Consider the following 25,451-nt stretch of genomic DNA (forward strand, 5'->3'; position numbering starts at 1 on the left):
GTTGGTCTCCATACGAGACCAACTCTCCTTTAGTTGAAAGAGACCAGATAAAAGTCTCTTTCCTCACATCATGTACGAGAAGCAAACCCAGGTCTTTCTGACTAGAGGGCTTCGTCTATACTAACTGAGCTACAGAGGCTCTACACTATATAATTACACTGTAATATCTGATTTAAATTTTCTTTTTTTATATATAGGTCAAGACTTCACTAACCAAAAAATAAGAAATTCGTATGACATAAAAAATAATACCACATTATTAACTCCTTAACTTTAATTCTATTTTTTTGTTTGTTTAATTTGCAGGATGTCTGAAATTTAATACTGATATCCTACAGTATCCATTGCAGGCATCCATTTGAATGTGGAACAAAATTGCTATTGGACTGCCAGTTTGGGATATAGCTGACTAAAGTATATTCTGTATTAGCTGAAACTGTATACATTTGATAATATCACATGATCAAATATCATGCCAGCTGGAAGCATCTGATTATACATTCAAGGTCGCTTCTGTTTCATCAGGAAACTCAAGGCAAACAGTGAATGATAAATTACTGAAACAACACTAATAGAATTGAAAGTAGGCACACCTTCAACATAGCTTTTTATGATAATTCCATACATGAGAGACTGGTCAAGCTTTAGTACTGGATGGGCAAGAAGGAACTTGATCACATTTAGTTTAGTGAGCTGTGAATTGTATTATTTTGGAAACACAAGATGGGAGACTGTTCCAGAGGGCAGTAGCTAGAAGGGATGAATGAAGAGGAGGTGAGCAATTTTTTCTTCAGTTTTGCAGTTGAACTGTAAAGGAATATCAAGTAGCTGCTGCTGTTTTATTGTATTTGAGGGTGGAAGAATTATTGATGCTAATTTCTTCAACATTGGCTGTGGAAATATTCATACAAGATGCAAGCAACAAAACTGAACAATCATTTGAGAGAAGGAGCTCTTAGGAGCACCATACCAGATGCAAGAACAGTATTCTATGGCTGAGGCAGATTTGTGATTTATATAAAGTTAATAGCTGGTCAGAGGTAAAGTAATGCCTTCAAGAAGTTTAAGTTTAAGAGCAGTTTGGGCAAATTTCAAAAAGAAAGCCAGCAAGCACCTTTAGTGGAATTATGCATAATTATGTTGTTGGACATATTGTTACTTACAGCATATTTCAACATTAAACTGTGCATAGCAATTGTATACAAAACAAGGTCTTGCTGATTGGATAATGATGTTAATGTTGTTGATAATGATAGTTTCAGATTAGGCCAGGAGATTTGAAATAAGAAGTGATCACTATTTAGTTTCCTACAGCATAAAAATCCCCATAGACTTCTATTGCTTTTCAATATTTAGAGAATCATCAGTATATCCACAATTATTTTTTTTATTTCCTTTTACTAGTTTTCTGGTCTCTTTTTTCATCTTCTTCAAGATTAAATGAACAACAGTGGAAATATGAGGAACAATTTCTGCTTCATTCAATAGGCAAAAGCAGAACAGACAAAAATGTTTGAGTGGCGGCCCTCTTGCGATGACTTCTGAGACTTCATGTAGGTACTGTTAATAATGTTCAGTGTGCATGTTGTTTGTCTCTCTAATGAGAAGTTGAAGAACCTATATACAATAGTACCATGTCGTAGGCAAGTGTTAAAGGAGAAAGAACTTATTAATTTTTTCGTAAAAAGCTGGAAATTGCAGCTGTAAGGAAGGCTGTTCCAGACAATAGACAGGTTAAGGAAAGAGAAAGGAGGGAAGCAAGTTCAGTGGGCTTTTAGAATAGTTTGTCAAATGAAGTTAAGCAGCTGCTGCTTGTGTTTTAATAGACAGTAGAAAGTGGGAGAATGATTCAGTGGCACAGCAAAACAAAAATTGTGAAATAATAGCTAAAGTGAGAGAGGGGCAGATGCAGTATAAATTTAGTATAAATTACTAAAACTTGTTTTTTTGGTATACACCACCTAAAACATCAGCACAGAATTCTGAGAATGAACACATTTGGCATTTGTACTGAGTTAGTATCTCAAGCAGAAAAGGATGTCAAATAGATACTAAGGAGGCTACTGATGTGATGTGCTTACCAGGAAAGGCTAGTGGTAATTCTCAGTGTAGGAGAGATTTAATTTTCTCATGGGATTTATGTATTATCAAAGGCAAAAGAAGATGAAATGAGATTCTGTTTTTACCAGAAAAAAAAGGCTGGACTATTTTTGTAGTATTGAATGTGACTAGTTTATCCTCATTCCATTGAACAGTTGTATGAATGGTTATATAGTTTCCGGATATCACATATGCTCTGTCTTCAAGGGTTGTGATGCCATGTTTTTCTGCTAGGGTGATATTATGAGAATGTTACATGCAGATATTTCCTGTATTTTTCTTTCTATGTGTGTTGGTTTGCTTTGACTTGAGATGAAGTTTAATATGTCAAAAAATGGATGAATTCTCTTGTCTTCTATTTTAAGTGTGAAATAAATTATTGGATTTACAGTAGTGTGTTTCACAGATTATTGTAAATGGGTGTTTACCATTTAAATAGTCACTTCTAAGATCTTGACCATATGAAGATGTTATCACTTTATTTGATCTACTTTATTAGTTTTAGCTGGTACACCTTCTGCGTCTCCCATTGTTTTTAGACGTTTCTGTGTTACTATTAGAATGCTGTGGCAAGATGAGTCCATTGTTTAGTGTTATTTTTCTTCATATACTTTATTGTCAAATAAGAAAAAGATAAATATGGAGATGTAACAGTTTTATATTTCTGCATTGTATAATCTAAGGTTTGGTCAAACAGCTGAATTGCAGAGAGAGAGAGAGAGAGTAATAAGTAATAAAACTGAATGGGAGAAATTATATACAAGTTTCTTTAATGAGTATTTTAGAAAGATTTTCACAAGCATACACTAAAGATTGAAGGGAAAATTTGTGTTAATATCTAGGAAAGCATGGTCATGTCTGGCATGCATAGCACCTGTAATAACAACATAGTTTCATCACTAGATATATTCATGAACAAACCAGCCATATCTAAACTTGCTAAATTCAATGATCATGTTGTGTCTTTTTTGTTTTGTCGATAAAATTTCTGGAATTTTGATGCAGGAACCTTTCTTGCTGATTAAATGTATGATATTTTTGAAATTTATCAGTTAAATACCTTTGAAACTGTAAACTGAAATATATGAATAATAATAATGGGCAAAATGTGAAATAATACTGTACTTGAAAACACAAATCAAACTTTTGAGGCTGAGTAGCAAAAACTGAAGAAAACATTGACTAAGCCAGACAGCAAGAACAGAAAAATCAGGACTCCTTGATGGATATAGAAGCAATCTAAAAATAAATTGTATAAAAAGTTCCTCAGTAGCAAATTATCTCATGTCCATACAGAATATAAAAGATATATATTATGAAGGGTGCAAATGTTTGGGTGGTTGCTAAGTAATTTCAGGAAATGGAGATGAGAGGAAAGGAATCAAAAATCATAAAGTTGATAAAAAAATTAACATAGGAATATTTTGTATATAGCCAACTATCACAAAAGTAAATACCACTAACACACTTGCTATAACAAACATGAAGTCCTGACTAAATCTCCATATGCTTAATGTTATGCTAAAAGAAATTTGCTATAGCAGTTATCCACTATAATGAATTATACATGTTGTCCTTATGAATTCTATAGAGAATCAGCTTTATCTGGAACAATTATTATTATTATTATTATTACATGACACTTCCAAGGAGTCCAAAGACTCATCAAGGGAGAGCACCTACTCTACAACTCATCATCTCCACCACTCAATCCACTAACCACAGCGAACTGCACATCTACATCGATGCCATCTACTGCCAACCATCACTAGTATTTTCCCAGACAATCACAAACATCCAATCCCGCGTGCGGGATTCGAACCTGCAGCCTTTTGGCTGGAGAGCAGATATGCTAACCACTCAGCCAACCAGGCCGGTGAAATATGGTAAACAGGATATATGTAGAGTATATGCTCATATTGAGAGTATACTCCACATACTCTTAATCTGTTCTCATAATCCTCATAACTCTGGCCTGGTTGGCCGAGTGTTTAGCTTACCTGCTCTCCAACTAACAGGTCGTGGGTTCAAATCCTGCTGTGGGCAATAATGTTGGTGATTGTCTTTAGGTGAGAGATGAATTCCATCTCCCAGTTTTACATAGTCCACTTCAGGTCTCTTATGGGAGACCTGAAGTGGACTACATAAATAAAAAATTACAAAATATATTTATATAAAATTGATAAAAAAAAAAAAAAAGGAAAAAAGGAAAAAAAAATCCTTAGCCCATAGGATATTTAGTGGGATGTTGCTGTAAGCAACACAGACAAAAGTAAGAACACAGAGGGTAAAGAGCAGGAGATATTTAGGCTGTTGAGCTTGACAAGTGCAAAAGAAAAAGAAGAAAAAAAAAACTTTTAACTACAGCAGTATAAATTGGGAAGAGGAAACAGCATGTAGTAGTAAGGGAATGGGATTTCTGGAATTCTTGAGGAACAAATAGCATCAGAGGATCTAATTATAACTGAGATGGCATCCATGCTCCTGGTTGGAGAGAGAGTAACCGTTTAGTCTTGACTCAGCAGAATAGGAATTTATGTGGAATTATAAGGCAGGTAATTATAATAATCTTAAAAATCAGTTTGGTGTGGTTTCATGAATGAAAGAATTAGATGGGCAAAATATCATCAGTGCATGATAACTAGTGAAGAAGTATTTATAGCAGCAAAGGCAAGTTGTAGAAGTCAAATGAAAAAAATAACATAATTTGGTGTAAAGTAGATGACAAATGATATTAAATGGGAACTGCAGGTGAAAAGAGGTTATGGAAGAGATATAAAGAAAGGGTTGGAAAGCAGATGCATGAAGAATATAAAACTCAGGTTAGGAGAATAACTAGTATAGTAAGGAAGGCAAGGCTTGAATACAAGAAAAGATGGGCCAGAGATCCAAGGAATATCCTAAGGAATTCTTTCATTATGTGGCGTAGTAGGAAATGATTGTGGAAGAATGACATTGTGAGAAAATGATGGGAGTAGAGGATATAGTGAAGTAGTTTAATGATCACGTCTGGTGTATTTCATCCTAGAAAAGTAAGTTTTATTTCCAGAGGAATGGGTGCGGGTTTGCAGATGTGAAAAGTTTATGAAGTTTAGAAGTTTATGAGGAGAGTGTGCTTTAGTGAGAGATCATATATAGCATGGCAGATGAGGATAATATTATCTGTGAGGATCAACATGAATTTCTTAAGGGGGACAATCTTGTTTTAGTGATCTGATAAGAGTGGTTGATGAGGGAAAGGCATATGCTGCCGTTTTTTTGATTTTACAATAGCATTTGACAGGGTACCACATGATAAGCTGATATTTAAGGTACAGCACATGGGTTTGGATGTTAGGTTAGTGAATTGGATTGGGGATTGTCTGTCTGATAGATATCAGAGAGTCATGTTTGAAGGAGTGGCATCAAGGAAGCAGAATGTTACAAGTGGGGCTCTACGGGACTTAGGTTTTTATTTTATTTTATTTTATTTTTATATTTTAAATATCTGATCCACTCACAAAAGGCCATAAGACCTATAGCACAGTAATGCTGAGTGTGGGCAAGAGGAATAGAAGGAAGGAGGAAACTGTTTACATTTTGCTTGAACAGTTGAGGGTTGTAATCTTTGGGGGAGGCATAGTGGGGGGGTTGTTCCAAAGGACAGAAGCAGATGGAATGAGCAAGGATGCAGTGAAGTTGGTTCAGTGAGTTTCGAGATGAAAAAGGGTGTGGGTTAGCAGTGGCTCTTGTTTTAATAATTTTGGAGGAGTGTGGAGAAATAATAGTGGCCAATTCAGCCAAAACTAAATGTCTGTAAGAGAGGGAATCATTAATTAGCTGGGACTGGAACTTGTATTATTTAACTTATATATCAGTGATATTGTCAGTGGATTGCAAATGGGATATTCAGTTGTTTGCAGATGTGAAAAGTTGGGAAAAGTTATTATCCATAATGCAGATATGATAGCCATCCAGAAGGATTTGAATGAACCAGGTAGATGGACAAATGAATGGGGTGTCAGTTTAATTGAACTGACTGTATGATCTTGAAGTTTGGAATCCATCAATATGAGGCTGCATCTCTTTTGGTGGAGCTGTATTAGAGAAGGCAAGAGACCTTGAGGTGGTGATTAATAGAAAGTTTAGAGAACATATTGCATAGGTGGTGAAGATAACCAAGACGATCACTGTGAAACTAAGATAGAAGAGTGATGATTCCATTGTGTAAAGCCCTGATCAGACTGTATTTGGATTATTGTGCTCAGATTTTGTTACTGGGATTAGGATATAAGTTAACCTTGGAAACAGTGCAGAGTCTGATTTTAAAAAGATGATATCAGGACTGTACAATGTTATGAGGATCGGCTGAGGCTTGTGAACTTCAAAGTTTGGTGGATAGAAGGAGAAATGATATGATTGAAACATTTAAACTGTTAAAAGTAGTTGCAGGATTGAAACCGAGTTCGAGTTCTTTCATATGGTAGAACAAGGGCCATCCCTGGAAGTTATAAATGGAAGTTGTGAGTAAGAGGTGAGGAGTGTCTTTTTTTGCATGGAGGGTGGTTGGACTGTGGAATGCATTGCCTGTTAGGGTAGTGAGAGCACGAATAAGTTTAAGGAGTGGTATATAGACTTTATGTTGTTTAGGATGGATCTCTCATGATGAGCCTTGTTACTCCATGGAAATCATGAATAATAAAATAAGTCTTGCATTAGCCTGAAAATGCAATTCTAGAATCAGTTTTGTTAATTTGATCGAATTATGCTTATCTGATAATGCATTTTTTTTGTTTTTCATTCTTGAAGAAGTTTATTGATTATAAACTACTTTTAGGAGACAATTATTTTGCAATTAATCAGATGTCTGAGTATAATGAGTCCACTGATTGTTCTAAATTACGTTTTTTTATTTATAACTTTAGTTAGAAATCACTTTACAGTTTCACCACTTATAAGGTTTTTGTGTGCAGAAAATAAAATATGAATCTTTAAACATCTATCATGATACACTATTTTTAATGTTATATGCAATATAGTAACAAAAAAGTTATTCAAAAATTGGATTTCATTTAATGTGGATTTTGACAAGTAGCATTATAAAGCAATGCTTGAGTGTTATTCTTAAGCATTGTTTTATAATGCTACTTGTTAAAATAATTGAAGCCCATCTGAGTTCAGTGTTTGACTTTTGTTCACAAAATTACTTGGTCATATCAATTAGAAAAAGATCTGTTATTTACTTACTGATTTTGAACTCGCTGCTGAAGGATATTATGAGTTGAGGTTATAAATAAATCCTTGGCTACAAGTTGTGGTTGTTATCCTATATGTGACTGTGATTTGCTGTTTGTACAGTTGACTTTCAGTATAGTAGACACTGCTGTAACTAATTCACTCATTATAAGAAACTACCAAAAATCCCAACTAGAACATAAAATACATTTGAGAGTCAAATGTATTTAATATGATAAATATCATTTCAGTTTTTGAAATCAACGCTTATCAGATATTTTTCTGCATGCACTTTCTGTGCTCTTGTAAAATGATATAATATTCCACCAGTGCTTTTTTGTCAGAAATAGTTGCTGGTACCTATTCTTTTCTACTAGGAAAAACTGAAAATTTACTGATATCATTACTTCATGTTGTGATAACGTTTTTGGAATAACAAATCAAGTATGTAATATACAGTTTATTGAACATGAATTTATTTGACAAGTGTATAAAAAAATAAGTAAAATGCAAATGATTATTTTTTTCATAAAAAAATTCCAAATTTTTATTAAGTTTGCATCCTACACAATATGCTGCCTTCTGTTCTTACTATTGGTGTGTACTGCTGAATGACTTTTCATAAGCAGTCAAGAATCAATGTTTTTTTCCTGTTGGATTGAAGCATGTCAGCAGCAGGCCTATAATTTTAACAAATAGTGAAGAAATTGTTTTTGTTTTCAATGAAGCTCTGTTGGGTGGGTTGAAGATCAGTATCACTTGTTGAAATTGGTATTGTATCAGAGTGTTCATTACAATTTATTAACTTGAATGTAATAGACAGTTTTTCTAATTCTCACCTTGTATAGTGAAAAATATCTTTCTCTCACAGACACCATACTACATAGTTGCAAGCTAAAGTAAAGGTTTTATTGTAGCACTGAATACAGTGTGCTAATAACTTATTTCAAAATAACATATAAATGGAAATTTATTCATTCGTATATACTTTAATAGGTGCAGAAACTAACCAATTTATATAATGAAAATTTTCAAAAGCAGATAGCTTTTCATGACTTAATATAACATTTGAGATTTTATATAACTTGAAGATGTTTCAAAAATACAAATTTTAGTAATAAGCATCTACTAAAACATGTAACTGGCATGCCATATATATTTCACAGCTAATAAAAAAATGTGTCCATCTGATGTGGAAGGGACATGATTTGCAGTAAATCGAGTTCTCACCTGACATGCAACTTGTGCAAGACACAGCTTGTTGTGAACACATAATATGTAAAGATGAAACCAATTTAATATTCTAAAAATGGTTATATGTAGCAAATATCTTAACAATAGACATAGTGAAAAGTGCAAATTTTATTAAATAGCTGAACTTATTTGAATACTAGGTTTGATTACATATAGATAAAAGTACTGAATGTTAAAAATTTCTAAATGTAATACATATGTATGATATCTACACTATTAATAAAGGTGCCAGTATTTGGTATTATTGCTTGCCATCCCAAAAAAGTACTGCTTTCCATCAATACTGGATCTATATGATATAGACCTCCCACAAAACTTTGGGAGGGTCTTTGCAACAGAGTAGTTAAAAGACATTAGCACACACATATGAAGGTTGTTGGTCGCATGTTCAGATATGACCTAGATTTTCATTTATTTTATATTGATCTGATATATGAGACATAGAAGAACCTGCAGCATGTCAGTGCTGTTGTGGGGGTGCAGGCAAGGGTTGAAAAAGAAGAAATTTATTGATTTTTTTTAAAGAGTTGGAGGTTCTGTTAGGATACACATCACAAGGAAGGCTGTTCCATAGGACAGAGGTAAATGGAATAAATGAAGAGGAGAAGAAGGTTTGATGTATTTACAGTTGGATAAAGAAAGGGATGTTGGAGAGCTGCTGCTTTTGTTTTACAGGTCCAACAGAAAGTGGTAAAATGATGGTTACCAGCTTATTGGAGCAGTGATTATGGAAGTACCTATAGAAAAAAGGCATAGAGCTGAAACAGTGTGTCTGTATGATAGTGGTTCAAGTCTGTCAATAAGGTAGGAATTATTCTCAACCAAATCACACTACAAAGTTATAGTTAGGTGAAAAATAGCATCTTAAGTGGAAAAGAATACCTAATTTCTTAGAGGATGAAGAAGATATTGACAAATGTTAATGGCAGGAGAGGCTGGGGATAAATGCCAATCCAAAGAGTGAGATCTGATTCTATCTGATGATTTGTGCATTACTTGAGGTATTTGTGAGAAATGAGATATACTCCATTTTGGTATCACTGGAGGCGACCGGGTTATCCTTGCCCCATTGAATGATAGTATGGAAATCATTGTTTAAAGCACTGGTTACAGACAATCTTGAAACTCATGATTCCTGAGCACTTCATGGTTTGTCATATTAATAGGACAAAAATGAGCATACTGTCATCAGCAAAGTTCTGGATAGGATTGTGATCATTAAGTGCAGGGTCATTTATATATATAAGAAAAATGTTAGGTGATAGAACAGAGCCTGCATTGGGAGAAGCTTCAAGAAAAGGAGTCATCCATCATCACATACATTGAACACCCATAGAAAAAGCTTACTGCCCATTTACAGAGGGTGGCAGGTAGAGTAAAAAAAAAAATGGCAGTTTACTGAGCAGGCCAAAAGGCCTACTCAGTAAACACAATCAAAAAGTACACCAGAAATGTCAAGAGTAGCAGCACATTTCTCTGGACCTTTCCATAGACCTATCTATTGATGGGTGATCTAAGCTAAGAGGACTGCTGTACATCTAGAGCATAGGTTCCCAAAGTGGGCAGTACCGTCCCCCCCAGTGGGCGCTGAAGCCTTCTAGGGGGGGGTTATAGTGGGATCAGAAGCATTTGGGGGTGGTCTAGGGGTCAGTGGCTCTTTATAGAAGAAATTAATCATATATATTTAAAAATTAATTATTTTCGTGATTTTGCGATTAGATAATCATTTAAAATTTAAATATTGCATTTTAATTCATCTTATGCCTGTCTTACACGATCACTTTTTTATCAATTTTCTATTTCAATTATTTAATAATTTGAAAATTTACGATGTCAGATAGAAATATATGTCAATTTTCTATGTCAATGAAAAAATAGAACATGTATATATGTGTGTATAATGGGGGGGGGGCATTACAAAATTTATGCCTTCCAAAGTGGGCGGTGGCCCAAAAAAGTTTGGGAACCTATGATCTAGAGTAACAAAAATAATCCATACTATATGTCATGAACTGGTCGGTTTCTGGGTAGTGGTGAAGTGTACTGTTAATGACTTTCTCCTTTATTTTGGAGAGGATTAAGATTAATGTAATTGTTCAGTTTGGATGACAGACTTATCTCCTTTTTTTGAATAGGTTTGATATATGGTTGCTTCCATCCATGTTTTGAGATATTTAGTGATATCATTGAGATCAGAAGACTTTTATTAATTGAATTACTTATCCCCCTCCCCAAAAAAAAAATCCCACAGACAGCATATAGTGCACTGTTTTTTATTTGGTAAGTAGGAGACAATTTGCATTGATCATCGGTACAAGAATTGGAAGGAAAAAGTGATGCCATTTAGAGATGAGAGAGTTGGAGGCATAGGTGAGTAGAAGTTGCATCTGCCTTGCAAGAGACCAGAAGGCATTAATAATGGACATTAATGTCCATTTGATTAGGTAGCAAGTTTTCTATGAAGCTTCACTTTGGCTTACTGATGGCTGTTTTATATTTATTGTGTGCTTCAGCATGGGCTGAGTTTGATACTGGGGCTCTTGTTGTAAGCCACTTGTGGTATGCAGAATTATTTTTAACTGTACTTGAGTATTCTTTGTTAAATTATGCTTGGATATACTTTGTTAAACTGTGGCTTGGAATTTTGGATGGAATGAGAATTGAAGGCATTCGTGCCAATGAGGATAATTTCTGTGACTTGATTTTTTTTTTTTTAATAAATCATTAAAGTTTTTATTCTTTTGCAGATGCCGGAAATATTTGTGACTGGAAAATGCTCATTATGATCTATCTTGGAGGTTTACCATTCAACAGGATAGAAGGGAAATTTCTGCAGGCTCCAATTCATTTAAATATTACTAGTTACAAGATATCTGTTGTAGATGATAACTCATCCAAACCAGTTAGAAGCACAGTTATATACTCTAACAAGAAGAAAATGCTTGCTGTTATTTTTGAAAATATTGACAAAGGAACATATTATATTGTAGTTGAAGCAAATGATTTTTTTCATTCAAGCTGCTCATCTACAAAATCCATACATTTCATTATTCCATCATCATTAAGTGGTAAGTTTCACATTGATACTTAATTATTAAACTAGTTATGTTGAATATGCATGAAAGAGATATTCTAAGAATAGAAGATTGTTTTAAACTTATCTTTAATTGATAATATTCAAGTATTATAACATTCCTTTGGGAATCAACAGTGTATTTTTTTGTCTTGTTACTATGTGATCTACACATCTATCTTTAGTTGTGTAGATTGCATATTACATACCAGTAAAAACCAAAGAAGGTAATGACTAATCAGTATTTGAAAAAAATAATTATTCATAGATAACTTCCAGACATGCAGTATTCAACACCTCTTTTGATTTTGCTAAAAGGAGATCTGAAGAATCTAGTCTGATCTGGATAAAGAGTTGTTCCTTGTTGGCATTTCTGCAGTGTTTCAGATAATACAAAAGAAGAATCAGCTGAAGTTGACTCCTCTTTTGGGCTTATATTCCATTGATATTTATCAGGCAACTTGGATATTAATCCTTTTTCAACTTCTTACTAAAAAGGCAACAAGTATGTGATGTATGTGACTTCCACTCATAAAAGGCTATAAATCTACATTAGTATTGTGAGTAGGCTAAGGATTTTTTCTATTTTTTATTGATTTTATATAATATATATATTTTTACATAATCCAGAAACTCTTCTCTGGAGACTAAATATAGAATTTTTTCAAGCCACTTTATATCTCCAGTAAGCAGAGAAGTGATCTCACACCAGGCAGTGAAATTCATCTTCCACATAAAAGCAATCACAAATATCCATGTCTATGGAAGGATTTGAACCCAGTATGTTGGTTGGAGAATGTGTGGATACTAATTTATTTATTTATTTATTCGTATGGGATTTCCCTCCTTTCTCTCTCTCTGTCCCTTTGGGGGGAGGTTTGAGTCCCTCCTAATGAGGTATATATATTTTTTCCTCTTTTGTACTATCTGAAACACTGTAGAAATGCCATCAAGGAACAACTCTTTATCCAGATCAGACAAGATTCTAAAGATCTCTTTTTAGCAAAATCAAAAGAGGTGTTGAACACTGTATGTCTAGAAGTTATCTATGAATAATTTTTTTTTTCAAATACTGATTAGTCATTACCTACTTGGTTTTTACTGGTATGTAATATGCAATCTACACAACTAAGGACAGATGTGTGGATTACATATAAATCTGTATGTGTTCATGGGGCTGGTTTGCATGTTCTGAGGGATGAAAAACCTGAGTTTCCAGATGAAAAACCCTCTACCTTCATATGAGACCAGCTAACTCACCTTTAGTCAAAAGAGACCAGATAAAGGTTCCTCACATCATAGACAGGAATCAAATCCAGGTCTTTCCAAGAAAAGGGCTTCATCTATAGCAATTGAGTTACAGAGGCTCTTGTATGCTAATATATTTCTTATATCTCTTATTTTAGTAATTTCTAAAGAGGGAAAACCTATTAATAGTGAACTTTTACACTATACTTCATAATCTGTAAACCTCATGACTGTTGAATCTCACTATAGCAAGTAGTACTAATATAATGAACTCACCTCACTATAACCACCTACTGAAAAATCCCAACCAAAGCATAAACATATATTTCAAAATAGTTAAAACTTCATAACTATTTCAAAATAGTTAAACTGTTTTGATTGTCGAGAGACAATCAAAACAGTTTAACTACCCACTATTCATTTTTCCTAAACAAAAACATCTGTACAGTCTCTCTTATAAAAATGCTCCAACAATATGAATTCTAATGTTTGTTTTAAACAGTTAAAAAAAATCGACTATTATATACAATGTCATCTCTATACAGCTTTATGTAAAAAAAAAAAAAAAGTCTGCTGCAGCTGCATATGACCAATTCAGTGTGTGTGCAAGAACATCTCAGTCACTGCATACCATGTGCCTTCACAGCTTAGAGGGAACATTGATTATATGGCATTTTACTGGTAATCAGTAAGTATTTACTGGACTTCTCCTCAGGACATGGACTAGTCATTACTAACACTATGTTTCAACATAAAGATGTGCACATTTTCACATACAGAGAAGACACAAGAAATACATAACTGTTGATATATTCATGCTCATTCAGGATACAAGAGTGTACAGACGATTTGAAATTGGAAGTGACCATTACTTAGTACTAAGCAGGATAAAAATGGATATCACATTGAAAAGAACAGTATGTAAGGAAGTTTTAAAAAGAATTAAAGTTGAGCAGCTTTTACAAGTAAATTGTAGACTCAACCGTACAAACATTATTGAAGAACAAATGAAACAAATTGAAAACAAGAACCAAACTCTGAAGAAGACATTGATTGATTCAGCTAGGGAGGTATGTGGTGAAGTTGTCTGCAAGGATAGAAAAATAAGAACACCATAGTGGACATAAGAAGTTAAAGAAGCAGTCCTGAAAAAGAAGAAAGCATACCAAAAGTTCCTAGCAAATAAGTCAGCAGATGCCCTAAAAGAATACAGAGAAAAATGTATATAGAAAGCTAAGTTGTGTGTAAAATTTGCTTGATGTTTGATGCCAAGATGGCAGGAAAGAGACCCACAAGAAGACCAAGGTCTAGGTGAACTGATTTAGTCAGAACTCCATTAGAAGAACAAAATGTTAGATATGACAATATTGGAGTGCTCACAAGTAATAGATTGATTTGGAGAAAAATTTTTGATAGAAGATTATAATAATCTAAACTTAATCGTGTAGTGCTATCATAGTAATCGGAACACCCCTTTGGGATACATATCAGGAAATTGATGATGTTTAATCTTTTCATTTATCCATTTTATTCCTACCTTATTTAAACCTTTCACTTTTTTTGGAATACACTCACATATTGCTGCTATTAAATAGCTCTTGATCAGTATCTAAGCAGCACATATCACTTTTTTTCACCCCGGCCTTTTTCCATACTGCAGCTGCCAGTTGCTTTCTAAGTTTTTCATAGTTACCAGCCTTTGTGGTTCCATATATATCCTTTCCTCATAGTTCTCAGAACTGGCTGTAACCGAGGTGATCACTTGGGTTACAGCCCAGATTAGACACCCCCCATTCACAATCACATCTTCTGATGATATGATCAGATCTGTCACTCTCACTCTTGTGTGACTCTGTTACTTATTGTAGTCAAAATGGAAATATTGACTGCAATATGTCAATATGGTAATATTGACTCTTCATTGCAGTCAATATTGCCATAATTAAAATTACCCATAATAATCACCCTTCCTTTACTCACTAATCCTCTGCCTCACACAATACTTCTTCAAAACCTCTGCCACTATTTTTCCCCCATGTATTTCATTACCTTCAGGCATAATTCCTCCACTATCATCATCTTACTCCTCACTTTTAATCTTCCTATTTTCATAAAAACATCATACCCTTCCATTTCTGTTCTCATCAGGATATCTTCTCCATCCAGCCATATTTCGTTAATGCCAACTATTTTCGGTCACTAACTCAATCAATGCAATAGTTTTATTTCTGATGCTCTTGGCATGCGTAAATAAGCATAGCAATTTATTTTTGGTCTGTAACCATCTGTGACTTTTCCATACTTTTGCACACTCACCTTTACAATAGTTTACCGTAAACCCACCCAGACACAGGCAGATATCCACATACCATCTTGCCCAGAAGCTTGGAATTTTGAAAACATTAGCCTCCAGGGAAGAGAGCATTTCATCCCCAGGATCTGCACTGCACCTCAATCAACAGGCTCTGCTCAAATCATTCCAACAAAAAAAAAAACTCCTTAAAAAGAATAACAGTTTCCCCACCTCTCTAAACCAGATTATACATACACCGTATCTTTACTTTACATCAAAGGTACACAGATAAACTGGGCTCCTTCCTGAAACAACACAGAACCAGAACAGTATACAAAACCTCTAAACAAAGTATCTATCTTCCTGAGACAAATCAAGGCTTGTCAGGACCCTCTCTCTCTCCTTCCCAGGTGTCTACAGCATCCCCCCCTCCCCCACCAGTGTGGACCTCAGTATTCTAGACAGACTACCTTAATTAGGAAAAAAGAACATAAAAAATATATCTTTAATTGACAATCAAAAAGCAGACTACCACAACATGCCTTGGAGACTACCTCATCAGATACAATTTCACAATCCAGTTTAAATTGGAGAACTGTTCCTGGAAATTGCACAATTTCTACAGAACCAGGGTAACTGTAACAGAACTGATGGTATCATTGTTAATAGATTTTGACACATTGCCCTATCTACCTGTCGTTGTTAATAACAGAAACTCTACATCAAGCAATGAATAACAGGAATCACCACGAAGAATGTCCCTGTTGCCCTCCATGTATGAGACTGTCCTTGTTATCTGGTCATTTTGTTTTGTGTTTTCACTGAGTGTGTATTGTTAAAGTGGCCATGATGATGATGATGCTAGTTTGAACTGATGAAAATTTGGTTTATAAATAATTTATTTTAGTTAGTAAATTATTTATTTACATTTCAGTATCCACGTAGTTTTCTGTTCCAGAACCTTCAACATGAATCATATCAACAGTTACAGAAATTTGAACGTGAAAACCCTCCATTTTATGTCCCCCATAGCTTCTGCACTCCCTTTGAACAGTCTCTTTAATTTTCTTCAAAGAGAGTGCAGAAGTAATTTTTATACCTCCTGAACACAAGTCAGAATGACATCTATCTACAGGAAAAATTTGAGAGAATCTCAACCTGATAGTCTCTTACCCCCTTTTGTTTATTTCTATTTTTATTCTATTTTATATATTTTTTAATTAATTTATTTAATTATTATATATTGTTTAGTGTCACTTTAGTATGTGGCTGGTATGGAAGGGAATAACAGTTCATTGTTACTCCACCTTTTTAATTGCTTCTGCACCATATTATTTGTGAGATTTACATAGAAGTATCTGCATTATTAAATTTAAATATTATTATTTTCTTAAGTCTGCATGTTTCTATATAATCTTTCACTATTTCACAAATGCCATTAAAAAAATCCCTATAAATTCTTGATGCTTGATGATGTCTCGACTGAGTGATTTGGCTGATATATGATTCCTCATCCACTGACACTTCAACAACTACTATCTTGCAGCACCATTTTGGCTCTATCTTTTCTACAGTTATTTTCTTGGACACTGCTCCATGCATTTGGCATCGTTCCTTTTGGGCCTGTCAGACTACGAGCAGCAGCTGCCAAATATCCCTTTTCAATTCAGCTACAGCTGCACTTAATTTGCTTCTCTTCCTCATCAAAAACTCCCCCATCAACTGCACAGTTTTTCAAGTAAAACATCAGTAGTTTTCTTTCTTCTCCAACCCAGATTCTTCTGTACTGAGTCAAGTCTTTTTATGTGCTCTTGCTTATACCATTCTAAACGTGAGAATGATATTCAGTGGTTGGACAGAACTGTGATTTATTTGTATAGAGTTGATAGTGGTTCAGAGAGAACCTAATTCTTTGGATGTCGAGGAGGCAATATTTGCAATATGTTTATACTAAGAAAAATTGGGACAAAAGTTATTTCAAAAACAGAAATCATCTTTGGAGAACTGAATGTTGTCAAGAGAAAGAATGGAGGAAAAGGTTTCTTTGTGAGAAATTGGTCAGATTGATTTTGCTAGCATGGAAATTAAGAAGGTTTTAACAGTCCTTTTGAAAAATGGTGATTTGTGTAGACCATTGAGAAATAAGAAAATAGATTCCAGTTTATTGTCATTAGCAAAACTGTGAATTGGATTTGCCATCAACTGGAAAATATGAGGAATGTAGGGAGTAGCTAAAGTAAAAGAGCCTTATGTAATCTCAGCATTAGTTGCAAAGTTTCATGTTAAAGATCCAACCACAATGCAGGTGTCTTGTTCATTCAAATAGAAAGCTGGTATCCCAGTTGAAGAAGCCAAAAGATGAATGTATCATGGAAGCTTATTTAATAGGACTTTTTGCCTCAGAGATATCAAAAACTACTACTGGACATTCCCCAAACTTTTCCATAGTGTGTCCAAAGGTAAGTACTGGCAATCATTTATTAGTTTGGAGCTTTTAGAGGTAATTCAGAAGTCAGTTTTAATGGTTTTTTCCCTTTACTTATGTAAATTTCCTACTTTTTAGCTTTTTTTTTTTTTTTTTTTTTTTTTTTTTTTTTTTTGAATCTGTTTTGGATGTATTGACAGTTTGCTGTTTTGAAGTTTGACATGTAGAGAAAAGGAGGCTAGAGACTTCGTTGATCCAATTGTGATACTCTCTGTTTTATTCTTGTAAGTCCTGAAACACTTCTTATAGAGCCAGGACTTAGATAGGGGAGGAAAATATCAAGTTAAATGGGAAATGAATATTTTCATATCAGCAAGGTTTCAGTGAGGTATTCATTGCAGATGCTTGGATTACAAAACAGTAATCCAGTCAAGAAAATGAGATAGACATAAAGATCATCCCACACCGCATTTTTATGATGTGATGCCTGCCTGGTTGGCCGAGTGGTCAGTATATACGCTCTCTAGTCAAAAGGCTGCGGGTTCAAATCCTGCTGTGGTCATGAATATTTGTGATTGTCTGTGAAAATAGTAGTGGTGATGACGGGCGGTAGATGGCATTGATGTAGATGATGATAGTAGTTGCAGTTCGTTGTAGTTGGTGGACTTGAGTGATGGAGACACAGAGTTGTAGAGTAGGTTCCCTCTGTCGATGAGTCTTTAGACTCCCTGGAGATGTTATGTAATAATAATAATAATAATAATAATGCCTAATAACACTTGGATAAGAATTACTGTGCGAATGTTGCTGCATGGAAGAATAAATGAATACTAGATTCTGAGCAATAAATACAAAATGTTATATTCAGGCAATGACAATCAAGGAAAAGTAGTAGCATAGTATTCAACACTAAATACAAAAATAATCTTCTTGAATGGCAGGCAGTCTCAAGTAGAGTGATGTGGGCAAATATGAGAATGGAGAACTGGACAATGAGACTTATTTGTGCTTATGGTCCCACAGAAGGTTCTACTAAGGTAGAAGTGGAGGAATTTTTTCAGGCTTTAGAGAAAGCAACCGACACAATGAAAAAGGAAAAGTTGGTCTTTGTTGGGAATCTAAATAGCAGAGTAGGAAATGATTGTCAGACATACAAAAATATTTTTGGAAAATTTGGAGAAAAAAGCAAAGCTAATAATAATGGCAAATACCTGTTGGATTTCTGCTCAGTACATGAACTGGTTATTACTAACACCATGTTCCAACATAAAAATGTGCACAAATTCACATGGAGAGAAGAGGCATGGAATAAGAAAAGTCTCATTGACTATGTTATTGTCGATAGTAATGTTTTCTCCCTGGTGCAGGACACTGAATTGTACAGAAGATTTGAAATTGGAAGTGATCACCATATAGTCTTGAGCAGAATGAAATTGAATTTCATATTGAAAAGAAGAACATATAAGAAAGTTTTAAAGCAAATAAAAGTTGAGCAGCTCTCAGATGTGAACTTCACACTAAAATACACAAACATTATTCAAGAAAAAATGAAAGGGTTTGAGAACAGGAACCAAACCTTGGAGATTCAGTGGCAAGCCCTGAAGAAAACACTGATTGATTCAGCCAGAGAGGCATGTGGTGAGGTTGTCTGCAAAAATAGAAAAATCAGAACTCCCTGGTGGACACAGGAAGTTAAAGAGGCAGTGAAGGAAAAGAAGAAAGCATATTAAAAGTTCCTAGCAAATAAGTCAGCTTGTGCTCTTAGAGAATACAGAGACAAATGTAAAAAAGCTAAAGACTGGCTAAACAAATGTCATGGGAGGACTTTGGTAAGAACATAGAAAATAAATATCAAGAAGGTGGCAAGATATTCTGGAGGTTATTGAAGAAGCTCAGAAATATAGGAAAGAGAAAAAGGAGTTAGAGATGATAAAGGTGACATGAAAACTGGAGAAAAGTATGGAGTAATTACTTCGAAAAATTGCTGAATGAAACAAGCAGTGATAGCACAGTGGTAAAAAACACTCAACAAGCATGCAGTCAGGAATACTTATCTGTATTTAAAGTAGAAAAAGCCACCAAAGGCTTGAAATGTGGAAAAGCAGCAGGTGATGATATTCAGCCAGAAATGCTCAAGTATGGAGGTATAAGTCTTACAGTGGTTGCACTGCACAGTTCAAAAGGCCTGGACAGAGGGATGAATTCCAGATGATTGGAGTAGAGCTCTCATATATAAAAAGGGAAATAAAACTGAATGTGAGAATTACAGAGGTGTTTCTCTACTGAGTGTTCCTGGTAAGATTTATGCACATATACTTCAGAAATAGTTGATAAGGATTGTGGAAGGGAAGCTTGGTGAAGAACAAGCTGGATTCATGCCAAATAGAGGCTGTCAGGATCAGATTTTCACTTTATGACAAATAGTTGAGAAATCATGTATATAACAAAGATTTGTATTTAAGTTTTGTAGATCTGGAAAAGGCATATGACTAGGTGCCAAGAGAGAATCTATTCAATACGCTACAGTTATGTGGTGTCAATGGGGCATTATATTAAGTAATACTTAGTCTTCATTTGAGTTGTAAGTCAGCAGTTAGAATTGAAGGAAGTACAGGAAGATGGCTTAATGTTAAATATGGTGTCAGACAAGGATGTACAATATCCCTTGTGTTATTCATTATCTATATGGATCACATTATGAAGGAAAGTGGTATTAAACATGATATCAAAATTGGAGATGTTAATCTCAGCTCTTTGTTTTATGTGGATGATGTTATACTTTTAAATAAATCTGCTAGAAGTCTGCAAGATTCCCTGACTAAATTTAATTACTGCTGTTTATTTATTTATGCTTATGGCTACATGAAACTGGTAAGTGAAAAGTACAGAAACAAATGATGAAAATCTTAACATGTAAAAGTTCATTACATAAAAGGCACAACCTGCTTTCTGAGTCTTTCCTTTTTTTAAAAAAAATAAAGCAAAAGTAACTTGTCATAATCAAGCCAGGGACAATTATCATCATGCTGCAACAAGTATGACAAGGCTGAATGTTCTCACAACACTTCACAACATAAATGGAGCTGTATCCGAGGTTTAAGTAGAAATCAGTTGTGTCTTGTGTGAGAAAACCTGATCCATTAGAGGAGGCTCATTTCACATTGTATCATCATCTTCTAACATGAGGATGAGTTCTGCTGATACTATGACGAGGACTATGAGAGTGACTACAAGAATAACATCTTCATGGTGAGATGGGACTGTGATCTTCTGTTTCCTCCATAACCACCGCCACCACCATACCAACTACAGGTCAAGGTCCAGGCTGGAAAGCCAATTCAAGGCCTCATCCGTCACCTTGTGGATGTCCTGTAGGCCACCACCGTGAAATTGGCGCCTTGCGCAGTCGTATACAATATGAGTAATCATCTGAGCCACAGGAGAACAATCACAATAAGGATGATCTTACAGCCCCCATTTATGTAGAAGGTAGCCACATCTGCCCTGACTAGTTCTGATCCTGTTTATTGATGACTAAATCTTCCTAGGAAGATCAAAACCAGGCTGCAGAGCACAGGGATCTTCAACCAGGAAACCGTTTGTTGGGAGATTGTTGTTCTCTCCATATGTCAGATATTGATTGCAGTGCAGCTGAAGAGAGTTCGTCTATGGACCAGAGAGGCTTTCTAGATTTGAGGCGAAGACTAGGTGGGTTTTGAGAATCTGGTGTAGGGGTAGGAGTGGGTTACTCATTGCTTTATTAAATTCCTTAATCGAGGCTTGTCTTCTCCGTATGTGTGGTGGAGCAATATTTGATAGAACAGGCAGCCAGGAGAGGGATGCTTCTCACTGTTCCACTAATTGTGTGCATAGTAGAGTTTAGCTGGGTGTCTATAATGTTAGTGTGTGTGTGTGCGCGTGCGCGCACGCGCGCCTTTCCCAGACAGGGGCACAATATTCTGCTGCAGGGAATACAAGGGCTAGTGCAGACGACCTTAGGACTTCTGCAGCACAACCCCAGGTTGTTCCAGCAAGCCTTGAAATGATGTTATTTCTGGTTTTAATTTTATTGGAGACGTTGATGATGCACCTTTTATAGGTTAGGCTTCTGTCCAGGCTCACGCCAAGGTATTTTGGGTAAGGCTCGTGTTCTACCATTTTTCCACAGGAAGAAAGGTTGAGTTGTCGATTCGCCTCTGCATTGTACAGGTGAAATACTGAGGACACTGTTTTCATTGGATTTGGCTTCAAGTACTACTGCTTGAAGTACTCTTCCAGGGTGTTCAGGTCTGTATTCAAGGTCGATTCTAGGTTAGTAAAGGAGGTGGATTGATGTAAGATCGCTAGGTCATCGGCGTACATATACTTGCTTGATCTGGTATGAGGTAGATCATACACGTAGATGTTAAAAAGTATAGGGAATAACACAGAGCCCCGAGGAAGACCATTGTGAAGGAATCTGGGCCTGCTCTTTTTTCCGCCAGTATGGACCCAGATCTTTCTGTTGGAGAGAATAGATTCAAAAAATTGTAAAGTTTTTTTACACTTTATAATATTTCCTAGTTTTAGGAGGAGGCCCCTGATCCAGACATTATCATAAGCAGATGTTAGGTCAATGAAAGTGGCTCCAGATTTAAGTTTCTTCTGGGAGCCTGCTTCAATTCGAGTTGTCAGGGCCAGGACCTGGTCACAGCAAATATGACAAATAGTTGAGCAAAAAGTTGTCTATTACTGCTGTAATAGATATGATATGAAGGTTAGTAATAACAAGACAAAGAAAATAGGCAGAACTATTGAAAATATCAACTGTATTGTGAATGGAGAACCTATAGAACAAGTAAAACATTTAAGCTACTTAGACAAGATTTTTGGTGAATATGGTAAATTAAATATTTACCATATTCAACAGAATCAACTTTTAATCTTATATTTATATAAGATTAAAAGTTGATTTATATTCCATATAAATTTATATTCCATATAAATTCAGTTGAATGAATTTATATGGAATAAGAGAGAAAGTATTTGAATTTGGAAATTATTTGATTGGAAGTTGGTAATGATGTAAATTTTTCATGTAATACTATCATGGCAGGAATTTGATGATGATAGATTTGCTCGGAAGACAATCACCACATTATTCTTGGACAGTCACTAGAGACTAAGACCATATCACTTATCTTTATGAAGTGAATCTGAAAAACCTTCTGAGGGTTGTCTTTATTTAAATATCATCTATTTTTATTTGCTTGACTTATATAGCATTGAAATTGTCATGGATATGGAATATATAGTAATGGATTCTTTACTAGGCCATGCTTTGACATGGAAAACTTCAACCAACTCCTCCTCTACAAATGATGGTCTTGGCAGTCCTTGAAACATACATGGTAACAAACATCACTAGTCAGTCTTCTTCCATTGGCACATGGAAGAAGACCTACTTGGAATCTTGCAGAAGCATCTATCAGTTGGTTAAGTATACTGTTCTAGCAACTATTCTGTGGAAATCTAGTTTTAATGTCTGACTCTCAAAAAGAAGAAATCTTGAGTACTTTCATGATGTCCAACATAACTCTGAATTCATAATTTCTATTGAGTGTAGAGAGTGTAGGAATGTTGGACTAAAAAAAAAAAAATCAGTGCTTAAAAAAGAAACTCAGGTTGATGGCATTAAGAGACCCATGAATCTGAAACAGCAAAGGAATCTGATAGAATGCACTAAAAGATTTTTAGCCAAAGAAGATAATAAAGAAAGAGAAGATTCATTGTAGGAAACATCTTTGGCTAAAATTCTTCTGACAGTATATCGGAATGAAGATGCTAAAATACCACCTTTTGAAATGAAAGGGTCAAACAGAGTGTAATTGCAAAAACTGAGGTGAGCAGTGCTTGAAGCTTTGCTCTTTTCAGTGAAATTTGAGTTTCTATTAGGAAAGATATGTGTGGTTTTGCAGACTGGAGGTGGAACTGACTACTTGTATTTGTGAACTGAATCTGTAAGTTTTGGAAGATATGTCTTTTACTACATATAATCTGTTCCTCTTTGCTTGGCTTTTTATAGTTGTTGACAGGTATGAGTGCAATGATGAAACTCATCTACCACCTAGTGGAACTTAGTACCACAGAGGCTTGACTATTCCTCCAATGGATGTGGCATGCTCCACCTTAATCCCTGCCTATATTAGTTCACTCCTAGATAGTTTCTTCCATTCTGATGGTTTACTGCTTGTTGGCAGATAGATGGACAAATTTGGAAGATTGTAAAAATGATATAGGTCACTGTTAATTAAGCCTCTTAAGTCAGTATATTCTGTTACATCACACACTTAACATTTAGTCAGAGTCAAGTTTCTATTCGTAGAATAAATAACATAGCACATGAATACATACATTTTAAATTTTATTTGCACCAAAGTTGTTTCAATTAAACTGAATTACAGCTTTTTTAACAAATTATAAATTCTTTTCCATTTGTTCTCATGACTGACTAGCTTCCAACTGCAAAGGCTGAAAAGGCATATTTGTAACTTAACTAACCCTAAAAAACTAGACTGAGATTATTTCAGTAAAATTTTGATATACAGGATGATCAAAATTAAAGTACCCCTGTTTAAGGCTTTGTGGAGCGTCATCCAGTGATCCAAATGCTGTGAAACGTTTCGGGGATGCATTATGTCGAAGCAATATCTGAGAGGGAAAAAAAAAAGTAGTTCCAGAATCACCACCTTGGGCATTGTAAACGCCAAATGCATGGAATTTGCATATCATGAAACTCAGCAGGTGCCAGAAGGATTTAAAAAGAAGGACATGGGACTTTTCCTTTCATTCTGGTTGTTAACACGTTCGCTGCCACACTACTTCGGCAGAGTTCCCGTACGCCAAGCAATTTCACTTCTTCAAGGTCAGTATGGTAATCTTGTTGCCAGCGGTAAGCGTCATACGAGTATACTCGTAGTTGGCTTGTGCAGAGCATATACTATCTATGAGAATACACAGTTTTGATGCTAGTTCCACAAGCCAAGCATTTTTACTTCTTCATGGTCAGTACAGTAATCTCGTTGCCGGCGGTAAGCGTCATACGAGTATACTCGTAGCTGGTTTACCAACTACGAATATACTCGTAGTTGGCAGCGAACATGTTAATACTGTTCACAGTGATGGCACTAACCTTGCCACAATGTGCTTTGCTTATGAAGCTGTACTACCTAAACAATTCCACCCTCTGAAAATTTTGTCACCTTAAACAAATGTCAATGAGGTCCACTATCTCTGTATGCTCTGTGATTGATAATTAGTCCATCTGTGATGGACTGCCATTTTGGAGCAGGCCATGAATAACAGCATTGGTTCCTGTGATGCATAAACTGTATCTAGACACATGGATGTGCCTTGCACAACTGTCTGGAAAATGTTGCATTTCTATCCATTTAAGATAACTCTGACACAGAAGTTGCACCCACAGGACTTTGAAAGTCAACTGACATTTGTTTTAACATCCTTTGCTTGAGTAGAGTTGAATGCTGCCTAGCAATGGATGATTTTGTGGGGAGATGAGACTCGCATTCACCTGAACATAGTTGTCAGTGCCCACAATTGCAGGGTATAGGCTATGCAAAACCCACATGCAATCCAACAATTCCTTCACATTCACCCAAACTTACTATCTAGTGTGGATTTACAGCTTTATTTATCATTGGACCAATCTTCTTTGAGGACATTTGCCAGTCAGTACATACTGTGACCTTGGCAGGTCACATTTACTGCCAAGAGGTGTTGCAATATGATAAACAATATTGTTGTGCCACAGCTACAACAGCACTTGTGCATAGATTCATTTTCAT

General features: G+C 35.3%; 1 protein-coding gene across 1 annotated transcript in view; it reads left to right on the forward strand.

The window, feature by feature from the left end:
• The window catches only part of LOC150093896 (uncharacterized), a 142,963-nt gene that overhangs the window by 81,703 nt on the left and 35,809 nt on the right, over positions 1-25,451 (forward strand). Inside the window, exon 6 of the mRNA XM_090412864.1 lies at positions 11,316-11,636. Within this exon, the coding sequence (XP_090268990.1) occupies positions 11,316-11,636 (321 nt within the window). The remainder of the gene's footprint in view (positions 1-11,315; positions 11,637-25,451) is intronic.

Source organism: Typopeltis vanoorti, chromosome 23 (assembly GCF_054136105.1).
Source record: "Typopeltis vanoorti isolate ZY-2024b chromosome 23, IOZ_Tvanoo_1.0, whole genome shotgun sequence".
Lineage (NCBI taxonomy): Eukaryota > Metazoa > Arthropoda > Arachnida > Uropygi > Thelyphonidae > Typopeltis > Typopeltis vanoorti.